General features: G+C 45.4%; 1 protein-coding gene across 1 annotated transcript in view; it reads right to left on the bottom strand.

Annotated features, from left to right (window-relative positions):
• Positions 1–1,463: 1,463 nt before the first annotated feature.
• ACACA (acetyl-CoA carboxylase alpha) overlaps positions 1,464–11,825 on the bottom strand; it is a 254,747-nt gene continuing 244,385 nt past the window's right edge. Inside the window, exons 50-52 of the mRNA XM_081313199.1 lie at positions 10,581–10,751; positions 3,724–3,860; positions 1,464–2,815 (exon numbers count right to left, since the gene is read on the bottom strand). Coding sequence (XP_081169325.1) covers positions 2,689–2,815; positions 3,724–3,860; positions 10,581–10,751 — 435 coding nt within the window. The 3' untranslated portion in view covers positions 1,464–2,688. The remainder of the gene's footprint in view (positions 2,816–3,723; positions 3,861–10,580; positions 10,752–11,825) is intronic.

Raw genomic sequence — 11,825 nt, 5'->3', positions numbered from 1 at the left:
AGCCCACCACCACCGTCCCATAAGTGAGCCTGTTCTTTTGGAACATTTTGCTAGTACGATGTGTTGACCGGCGTTATTTTAGCCCCAAATTTCAGCTCTGCAGAAGAATTTCTACCCCTCTTCAAAGCGGGTAGCTTTTGATGCTTCAGACTGCTGCAAGTCACTACGGCCCTCCAGATGTCCAAGATGCCCTTTCTTACTATCCTGACCAGTAATCTTTGGACATAATTTTGGGGTACTTTGAGGCTGGACTGCATCACATCTGGAAGCTGGAAAGGGCTGGGCTCTCTGAACGAGAGCGAAGGGCTGTTTTATTTCACACCCTCGGCACTTTCCAGGTTTAAAAAAAGAATTGCACCAGGGAACTAGATTCCTGATCTTGGTTTTGTTAGTGAAGCTCGGTTGGTTAATACCGTGATATAAGGATCCTCCCAACCCAGACCCCAAATTAGATTCCCTCCCCTCTTTTTGTATTATGCTCGACAGGGATGGATTTTAGCGCTTTGCAATGTATGAAAAACCAACTGCATTAATTCCAAATTACTGGTGGTTTTTTTTAAAGCAGGGAAATTAGGTCCTTGGTTTAGAAAGCAAATTAAAGTATCTGGGGGTTTTATTACTGCCCCTCCCAACTTGGATCTAAGGCTGGCTCCGAGAGTTTGGGGGTGTGTGTGTGTGTGTGTGTGTGCGCGCGCACACGCGCGCTGAAGTCAAGGGCAGCCTCTCCCATCACAGCTACAGGCCCACAGGTAAGACTCCCGCAGGTAAGAAGCAGCTGGACAACTCAAGGGGCCCCACGGTTGCTCGCTGCGGCCAACTTGCCACAGCCAACTCACTGGGGGACAGTTCCACACTGTATTCATCCTTCCATTCAGTCACTTTTATTGCCGGTGGCATTTTCATTGAAATTATTGTAACTCTTGCATTTCTGGCTTGACTTAATTTTATTATTACAGTATTATCGGTAACGGTTCCGTTGACATTAATTTCACTTTCGTATTTGTTGAATTGTCCTGCAGCAAGTTGTCCTGTGGTGAGTTGGCCGTGGTGAGTTGTCTCATTACAAACTTAGGGGTGTGTGTGTGTTTGTGTGTGTGTGTGTGTGTGTGTGTGTGTGTGTCCCACAGCTGCATGCTATAGGCGTGGTATGTCTGTGGGGAGAAGAAAAGTAAAGCTCCCCTCCCACTTGGGTAACCAAGTTTTGAAAACGGGCTAAGTTTTGAAATCTTGCTAGTGGACCTGGGGCAGGCACTTTCTCCAGCCAGCAAGGCACAGCCCCCCCCCCCGTCCCCCAAATTCCTACCTCAGCCCTAAAATCCCACCCCTGCAAGTTTTACTAATTGCTGCTGCTCCTGCAGCTCTGCACATCAGCCCAACCCCCCCCCCACACACACACACCCCTGCCCACTTAGCCCCCTGGACCCTCTTTTGCTGACTCCCCCCTCCCCCCCAAAAAAGCCAGTTGCAGCTTCCGGCACTTCCTCCCCTAGCCAGAAGGCTGCGGAAAGAGCTGCTCTGATCCATCCCCAGTTGGTGGTGCTGGATGCAGTAGGCTCTCCTGCTTGTTTCATTGGGGAAAGACGCCCGGGGTTGAAGACAAGCTTCCTACCTGGAGCAAAACACGAGGAGCAGATCAGCAGGTGGGGCGGTGTGTGTGTGTGTGTGTGTGTGTGTGTTTGTGTCAGCAAGCCAAAAGCTTGTTGGCTTAATCTGTGCTATGGGGCCAAGGAGTGGGGCAGAGAGGCACGAGACCATAAATAAGGATGGAGGAACTCCAGGTTGGGTTTGGTCCAGTTTGCCTTGGGAAACAAGGGTGCTGCTGTATAGATTTGTTTAACACACACCCCTGCCCCCCCAAAAAAAGACTGGTTGTTATGCCCACGGAAAATATGCTGCCTTTTAAGCACCAATGGGCTGCTTTGCAAACGTATGGAAGGAGCCCCCTCCATGCTGAAGGAGGGGAGAGGCGCTGTGGTTGCCCAGCCTTTCAGAGAGGAAAACGGGGCCCGTCCTCGCCTCGTGACGGAAGAAGACGCTCTTTCCGGATTCGGGTGTGGGGGGGGGGGTGAGCGGAGGCCTCCCTTTAGGCATGGAAATGGCGATCTGGCCAGGCTGCTGCAGGAGGGGGGGGATTTTTCTCCCGCGGGATTAGCTGATGAACCAAAGGGCCCCAGAGAAAATGGGGAGAGGGTGAGCAGCCCTTGTTTACCGCAACTGTTGGGAAACCTGGGGGGGCCTTCTTGGGTTTGGGGATGTTAAGTAAGAGACAAACTGGCTCCCCATGGACATCGTCCCCCTCAGCTCCTCCACCCACCCACCCAGCCACTCACCCGCCCTTTGAATTCCATGACCTCGTGGTACGCCAGTCCCATTCATAGTCTGGATAAGTGCTGTACACACAACCATTGGTTACAGTATTGGTCCAGTCACTTTTTTGTTGTTAAATAAATAGGTACGATTGACATGGCATCCGTAAATTACTTTAAGGGGGAGCCTGCGTCCCTAGGAGTCTTTCGCCACCAGAAGGATGCCAGCGTCTTTCGCTGAAGTCCGGTTTTTGAAAAACAAAAATTCAAAAGTCGCTTTCTAGCGGCACTCGGCAGGTCCACGTCGTCGTAAGGTTGAGAGCGGAGAGCGGCCTCTTCTTGCCCGCCGCGACTGGGAGAGGGGGTGGGGTGGGGCTCCTCTTTACGTGGTGGTGGGAGAGTCCATTGTGGAGAGGATGCGCACGATCTCGGCCCGCTGGGTGGGCGATATGTGCTGGGTCATGTGGACGATGGAATCCATGGCTATCTCTGGGTTAGCCTGGACCAAGCTAGGAAAAAGGAAAAAGAGACGAAGTAGTAACAACCTCAGAAGGGGTACAGCGTGTCGTTTGGGGAGCCTGGCTCCGTACAGGTGGTCCTCGTCTTACGACGACCATCGGGACCAGAATTTCCATTGCTGAGCAAGGCGGTGGTTCAGTGAGTCGCGCCCAATTTTTGCAACCTTTTTTGCCACGATTGTTAAGCAAATCGCTGCAGTGAAGAGAATCACGTGGTGGTGAAGTGAACCTGGCTTCTCCAATTGACTTTGTCAGAAGCCAGCCGGGAAGGAAGGTTGCAAATGGGGATTTCCCTGACCCTGGGATGCCACGACGGTCATAAATACAGGCCGGTTTCCGAGTACCTGCCTTCTGATCACGCGACCGACCGTGGGGATATTGCAACAGTCGTGAATGTGGGGACCAGTTCTATGTCACTGTTTCCAGTGCCGTTATAACTGAGAACGATCACTCAACGAGTGGCTGTAACTTGAGGACTTCGTGTAGGTCTAGCACAGTTCATAGCAAAGCAGGGAGAGGGCCCCCCCCCCCAGCAATGAGGTTCAAAAGCTTCCGAAGGTCTATGCTGGAAGTAGAGATAGCCGAGAGAAACCCTAAGAGTTCTCTTTCGTATTTATTATTCGAAATCCGTCAACTCTGCGGGTTTCCTGTGGCCAGCAAGTCCAACGTACAGGTAGTCCTCCACTTAGGACCACAAAGTTTCCATTGCTAAGTGAGACAGTTAAGTGGCTTTTGCCCCACTTTGTGACTTTTCTTGCCACGCTTGCTAAGTGAAATCTGGCCCCCTCCATTGACTTTGTTTGTTGTGAGGTCGCCAAAGGGGATCACGCGATCCCCGGGGACGCTGCGGCCGTCATAAATACAGTGGGAAAGGAAGCACCTGAACGACGCTCTCTTACCTTCGTATCTGTTTGAGTATGTAGTCCCTGGAAATGTATTTGATGTTCTCGTCAACCACTGAGCGGACACCATCTTCCTCCACCAGCTGTTTCTCCAGCCACTCCACCAGGTCCTTGTTGTTGTCCCACAAGTAGGCCTGCCCAAAAAAGACAACTAGAGTTGTTGACCGGCTTAAGGAAGGCCTGACTTAGAGAATGGCTGCAATTAGGGAGCAAAGGACTCGATGTGCTTGCAAAGAATTCAACCTCAGCTCCCAAAGAGGTCTGGATGGAGTCTGGAGGGCCTGTGGTCTGGACAAAGCTGAACTTCATTAAAAAGCCCCCTCTTATTATCTTCAGACAAGACTCCGCTCCAACACTGGGAAAAATCTTCAGTTGACTTTGTCAAAGCTACACTGCTCTACTAGGTAACATTCCTTGCTCGGTCCACCAGCGTTCCTCAGCCTTGGCAACTTTTAAGATGTGTGGACTTTTAACTCCCGGAATTCTGGGAGAGAATTCTGATTTTCTGTTCCTGTCCAATGGGGGCACAAACTAGCCTAATCAATCCAAATGTAGCTGCGTGCGGAAGCTACACGGTTATGAGTCATGTCTGCCTCTATTAAACTAGAGGTACATCAGCTTTGGAGGGTGGAAGAACAGTGAATGGAGGAGGAGGAGCGAGAAGGAGGAGGAGGAGGAAGAGAAGAGGAGGAGGAGGAGGAGGAGGAAGAAGAAGGGGAGAAGAGGAGAGAGGAGGAGGAGGAGAAAAGGAAAGAAGGAGGAGGAGGAGGAGGAGAAGATAGAAGTCCCCAATAGAAGTCTTCCATTTTGTCCATGCAAATTTCTAGGAATAGTTTATGCAGCAGCAGGAAAGCTGAACAATCGCTGGCTTTAATCATATTTTAAAACCATCATCTAATGTTGTAGCTTCCAACCTCAGATGCGTCTATTTGATTTGGAGGCTGCCCCACTCTGCTTTGACTCTGAGTGACTTAGAAAGTACAAGTGTAAAAGCACACAAAAAAAATATCATCAAAAGAATCTGGAGAAAACCACCCATGATTAACACACACACACACACACACACACACACACACAAAAACATCCCACAAAGGATCCACTACCCATCCACTACCCAACCCAGGGCCTGTTTTAGGTGAGCAGACCTGCTTTCAGCATCTGTGCTACTAGCCCTCATGAGCAATTTGCTCTATCTAACAGGAGCCAAAACAACCGTAGCAATTTCTGCAAAACCAAAACCTTCCGTCTTTCTTACACATACCCAGTTAAAAAAAAAACAAAAAAACCCCCACCCAATCCCCATTTCTGAATTAATGAACTTCAGAAGAGAGATCAAAATGCCGAGTGAGTGAGTGCCCTGGGGTGAAATGACTCTAGCAGTAAATTTAGAAGGGGCGGCGGGGGTGGGGGGGGTGGGGGGGGTGGAAATCAGAAGGTAGGAAGATCAAGATCATTTAGTTCTCTGTATTTGCTAGGTAGTTGACTATGTAATAATTCAGGAGTGTGTTTGAACCCTAATAGCCATCTCACTGCTTCTCTTCGCCTTTCATTTTCTTTACAAATCATTTAAGAATCGTTAATGGTTTCCAGGGGAGGGGAAAAAAAAACCCCAAGTACCACCATTAGCGCTCATTCATATTTATGTCATTTTATTTGGGTAATTAAACACCACAGCTCATCATTTAAAGGTGCACTATCCTTCTCTGTTATATTGCTAATGAAGTCCAAGTCAGGATGACAATGAATTTCACATCATGATTTAATAGCCGCCAGTTGTCAAAAGGCTCCAAGTGAAGGAGGAGGATGGCTTTCCCCAGCTGGAAACATCTGCCGCCCCTTTAAGGCTGACCTTTCGGCCTGGTCAGTCTGCGGCAGCCACACGCAATGCAAAAAAAGGGCCGGCAAAGGCATCGGATAAGGGAGAAATAAATTGACGGAAACCTCCCGGCAGCAACCGGGACGTCTCTGGGAACACGGCAGGAGACAAACTGGCTTTACGTGGGTTGCCGCATTTGACTTTTTCATCTGAATTTATTTTTATTTTTTTAAAAAAGGAGGCAGAGTTCTAAATTCACAGGGTAGCAATTATTCTTCTTTTATTGGAACCCTGACCAGCTCAAGGTCGACTCAGCCTTCGATCCTTCCGAGGTCGGTAAAATGAGGACCCAGATTGTTGGGGGCAAATATGCCGACTCGGCAAACCGCTTAGAGAGAGCTGGAAAGCCCTGTGAAGCGGGATACAAGTCTGTGTACTATTGCTATTTTTAAAATTTATTAAATTGGTTTGCCACCCATCTCACCACGAGGTGACTCTTGTATCCTGCCTTTATTGTTTTTACAAGCAACTCAAGGCGGCCAGTATACCTAATACAGGTAGTCCTCGACGTACGACCACAATTGAGCCCAAAATTTCTGTTCTTAAGCAAGACAGTTGCTAAGGGAATTTTGGCCCATTTTATGACCTTTCTTGTGACAATCACTGCAGTTGTTAAGTTAGCCACCTGGTTCTTAAGTGAATCTGGCTTTCCCATTGACTTTGCTGGCCAGGAGGTCACAAAAGGGGGATCACGGGACCTAACCCCACCACCACCACGGGATGCCGCAACCGTCATAAATGTGAGCCGATTGCCAAGTGCCTGGATTTTGATCACATGATCAAGGGGAGGCTGCAAATGTGAAAAATGGTCAAGTCACTTTTTCCAGTATGGTGGTAGCTTCGAACGGTCACTAAATGAACGGTTGTAAGTCGAGGACTGCAACTGCACTCCTTCCTCCTTCCATTTTTTTCCATAACTCTACAAGGCAGAAGGGCGGTTGAGAAGTTTGATATATAAATAAATAATGAGTAAATAACAACCATGTTGGTTGTGTATCTTTGGCTGTTTGTTCATCCTCTTTGTATATGGCCTTTACTACTAATGGACGGTAATGAGGCTGTTTTGAGGGGAGCGGGAAAAAGATCTCAGGAAGATAGGGGTGGAAGTCCCTACTAGGAGATGCTCTGTTGCTTTTCTGGTTGGATGGAATTTATTAAATCGAATTAACTGAGACGCAGCTGGGCAGAGAGGGAAGGGTAAGTAAATCTCTTCTCAAAAGCGCCTGAAGGCAGGACAAGAAGCAACAGAGGGAAACTGATCAAGGAGAGAAGCAACCTAGAACTAAGGAGAAACTAACTGACAGTGAGGACAATTAACCAGTGGAACCACCTGCCTCCAGAAGTTGTAGGTGCTCCAACACTGGAAGTTTTTAAGAAGAGATTGGACAACTATTTGCCCGAGATGATATAGACTAGAGCAGACATGTCAAACACAAGGCCCGGGGGCCGGATCCGGCCTGCAAAGTGGTTTCATGCGGCCCGCGAAGCCATCCTGGAAACAGTGAGGGAACGGCCCCCACTGCCTTGGCCCTGGCCCAGAGACCCTCCTCCTGCCAGAGACCCTCAGATCTGTCCCACTCCTGCCCAGGCCCCCATAGGCACCCTTGATGCGAACGATGTAGAGCTGGCCACGCCCACCCAGTAGGCCATACGCACTCTAGCCACGCCCACCCAGTAGGCCACGCCCACTCTGGCCATACCCACCCAGCCCCCTGAGGGCAACCACAATTCTGATGTGGCCCTCAATGAAATTGAGTTTGACACCCCTGGACTAGAGCTATCTTCCTGAGCAGGGGGTTGGACTAGAAGACCTCCAAGGTCCCTTCCAACTCTGTTATTCTGTTATTCTATTATTCTGTTAAATATTTGAAAGATAATATAGATCACACAGTATTTTATGTTAACTATATTTGGTTACTTAATGAGCTGATGGTTCACTGATGACCTTTACAGAAATTCTTGCAGTACAAAAATGTGATCCTTTGGAAATATTAAAATAGAAACATTTTAATCTTCTATAATATATAATAGAAATAAATATGGGATAGCTGAATATGAATTGACAGGACACGCCATTTCTCACTATGCTATATTTTGGGGGGATCCATGGCGTTCTTTGCAATGTATGGATGTGAAAATTTGGACCATAAAAAAGGCTGAGCGCCAGAGAATTGAGGCCTTTGAACTATGGTGTTGGAGAAGACTCCTGCGAATCCCTTGGACTGCAAGGCGATCAAACCGGTCAGTCCTAGAGGAAATCAACCCTGACTGCTCTTTAGAAGGCCAGATCCTGAAGCTAAAATTCAAATACTTTGGCCACCTAATGAGAAGGAAGGACTCACTGGAGAAGAGCCTAATGCTGGGAAAGGTTGAGGGCAAGAGAAGAAGGGGATGACAGAGAATGAGGTGGCTGGATGGAGTGACTGAAGCAGGAGGCGTGAGCTTAAAGGGACTCCAGAAGATGGTAGAGGACAGGAAGGCCTGGAGGAACGTTGTCCGTAGGGTCGCGATGGGTCGGACACAACTTCGCAACTAACAACAACAACACGGCTTTCTTGGTCCCAAGGATGCAAGGAAGCCTTAATGCTTTTAAAAAAATTTAAAATGCATCATTGTGGTAAAACATAAGGTTTAAAAGGTGGCAGGACTTGGGTTTCAACTCCCATCGCTTTCCAATATGTCTGCTTTGGGATTCTTTCTAGAAAAGAATTAAAAGTGCCCCTAAAAGGGATAATTTGTTTGAAGGAACAGACACCTTGCCCTGCCAGGTATTTTCTTATAAAATTTTAGCAAGGTGAAGAGAAAGAGCTGGTTCCTTTATGAAATCCAGAGCAGTCAAAGCTAATATATATATAAAAAAAATCTGCCAAACGGGTCATGTGTTGTTTCAACGTTTGGGCGACCACTTGGACACAGCAGAAGCTCAATTCTTCACACAAATCAAGGTGTTTTATAAGTGATCAATGAAGCAGCTGGCTGTCCCATCTCCCAGCCGCGCCACCCCTCCTGGGCTCCAAATGTCGGCCACTTTATAGGCCTGTGCAAAGCAAGGATTTGCCCAAGATTCCCAAAGCTTTAGTTTAGATGAATATTTAATACCCTTATTAATCATTTTTAATCCGTTTGCCTTTAATTAAGAAACAGCATGATGCTTCCCTATCAACATATGCCAGGGAGCAGATTAATTGTGGCTTAAGATAACTCTCCTTGATTGGTGTAATGTATTAGCTAACTAGATGCACTCCACATCATAGTGGAGTAACAAAAAGGTGGAGGGTATTCTTGCTCATCCCTTACAGCCAGTTGAATCATGTCCTAAAATTTTCTAAAGCAGGGGTGGCCGCCCTTGGCAACTTAGAGACCGGTGGACTTCAACTTCCAGAATTCTCTAGAACAGGGGTAGGCAACCTTGGCTCTTTTATGACTCATGGACTTCAACTCCCAGAATTCCTGAGCCACCATGGCTCAGCATGGAAACCTCATTCCATTCCATTCCATTCCATTCCATTCCATTCTTTCATTATTCTATTCTATTCTATTCTATTCTATTCTATTCTATTCTATTCTATTCTATTCTATTCTATTCTATTCTATTTTTTCTATTCTATTCTATTCTATTCTATTCTATTTTTTCTTTTCTATTCTTTTCTTTTCTATTCTATTCTATTCTATTCTATTCTATTCTATTCTATTCTATTCTATTCTATTCTATTCTATTCTATTCTATTCTATTCTATTCTATTCTATTCTATTCTATTCTATTCTATTCTAATTCTTTCATTATTCTATTCTATTCTATTCTATTTTTTCTATTCTATTCTATTCTATTCTATTCTATTCTATTCTATTCTATTCTATTCTATTCTATTCTATTCTATTCTTTCATTATTTTATTCTATTCTATTCTTTCATTATTTTATTCCATTCCATTCTTCCATTATTCTATTCTATTCTGTTCTGTTCTATTCTTTCATTATTCTATTCCATTCCATTCCATTCTATTCCATTTTTTCATTATTCTATTCTATTCTATTCTATTCTATTCTATTCTATTCTATTCTATTCTATTCTATTCTATTCTATTCTATTCTATTCTATTCTATTCTATTCTATTCTATTCTATTCTATTCTATTCTTCTATTCTATTCTATTCTACTCTACTCTACTCTACTCTACTCTACTCTACTCTACTCTACTCTACTCTACTCTACTCTATTTGTAGTTTTAAGTAGACCTCTACAAATCTGCAGGTGAAAATAAGAACGCTGTGCTCTGAAACTGTCAGTACAGTATAGTCTCACTTGATTGCATTAAAACTAGGGTTTTTTTGGCACAGGATATGGAAATAGCTGGATTTTTCTATATAAAGGACCAGAACCAAATCAAACAGAACCAGATTCCCTCACTAAGTACATGAATATCTTTCCATGGAGGCTTACTTCCTGCCTTCTCTAGACAGCTCAGGATATATTACAGTAAGCCTAATTATTTTTCCCTGTAAATTTCTCTTCCTAGCCACTTCTGCACAAGGCCTGCTTATAATTACGCAGTTTTCTTCCTAGCAACCTCTAACACCCAAAATCACTTTGGTGTTAAAATCAAACTCTTCTTCTTCCATCTAAATGGAACAGAATATATTCAACCAACCTCTGCTATGAAATTATGCACATGAACAGCCCAAATTCCAGAACCTGAATAAATTAGCTGCATCGTGACTGTTGAAATCAATCAAATCACGTTTTCCTATATTTTTAAAATCATTTTTTTTAAATCTTGTATGTCAATTATACCTCCAAAGGGAAAAAAATCCACATATTTTCCTAGATCCCATGTTAATTGAAGATTTCAGCTTGGTTTTTTTATCCCCCCCCCCCTTTCATTTTATAGCCAGCAGGGTGACATCAAACCAACAAACAAACACACACAATCAAGGCAGAAGGAAGATAAAGGAAACGAACAAACAAGCATTGCGCTGTACCTTAACTGTGCCTTCGACTTCTACAAACCAGCGTCTCAGCATTGCCTGAATCTGTCCATCGGTGAGTTCAGGATTTGCAGCGTGGATCTTTTTCTTGATCAAGTTCTCCAGAAGAAGACGACGTATTCTCCAGTAGAAGAACGAGCGGGAGGTCCTCCATTCTAGCACATCCTGGGTGCAAACAGGGGTGGGAAGAAGAGCAGAGAGAGAGGAAGTTCACAATGATGGCGGAGAACCCGAGGCCCAGAAGTCCCACCCAACCCATGACAGAGCTGGAAAAACAAAAAATCTTGCAGGTGAAGATACGAGGTGCCACCTCCGTAACTAAGTCAAAGGAAAACAAAGATCAGAGGATGTTTTATAGCACGAAGAGCTGGTGGGGGTGTGCGAAGCCCCCGCTTGTTCCAAGTTATCTCTCCAACATGATGAGTATTTGCTCTAATCTACATTATGGATGTCCCTTTTTCCGAGACAGAGCCAATCTCCCATCAAAACAATGGGATGTTTATCATGTATTCATTTTCACTTATCGCCAGCCACCTTGAAGGCTCCAGAGGCCTCAATGTAAATATTTGAGATCGATAAATAAATCTGGGTACACACAGGCCAAATTGCTTTTTTTCCCTTTTTTTTTTTTGGAGCAAAAATTATTACATGCTGCATTTTTCCGTCAAATGAGAATTCTTAAGTTGCTTGGGCAATCGTGTATGTGTGATGAGGGACAGTCTCGTCCCCTTCTTCCTCCTTATGTAAAATGGTTTGATGGGGAAAGAGCTGAAGGAGAGCGATTAACTCCCTTGTAACCACGTTAGTAAGCCCCGTTTGGGCCATGAGCAATTTTATCTCAAGTTGATGTGGGAAAGGAACATGACAGTGGTTTGTGTGGACTCTTTTTTTGGGGGGGGGCTTCTTAAGAGACCCTCTAGGACAGGACTACGACAACTTTAGAACTTGTGGGTTTCAATTCCCTGAATTCCTAGGTCAGCCATATTGGCTCAGGAATTCTGGGAATTGAAGTCCACAGGTCGTAAAGTTGTCATAGTTGCCCACGCTTGCTCTAGGAGGAGAACAGAGTCATGTGGTTGGAAGGGACCTTTGAGGTCCTATAGTTCTACCCCCAACTCAAGGCAGGAGTCCTCAGACCACTCCGTGCAAATGGATGTCCAGTCTTCACATGGAAGCTTTGAGAAATTGGAACTTTTGAGAGCTCTGGAGAATAAATCTGGTTTATAAACAGAGCCTGTT

Source organism: Vipera berus, assembly GCF_964194415.1.
Source record: "Vipera berus genome assembly, chromosome: 1".
NCBI classification, from domain to species: Eukaryota; Metazoa; Chordata; class Lepidosauria; order Squamata; family Viperidae; genus Vipera; species Vipera berus.
Note: the sequence above shows the minus strand (reverse complement) of the source record. Positions and strands in the feature narration are given on the sequence as shown.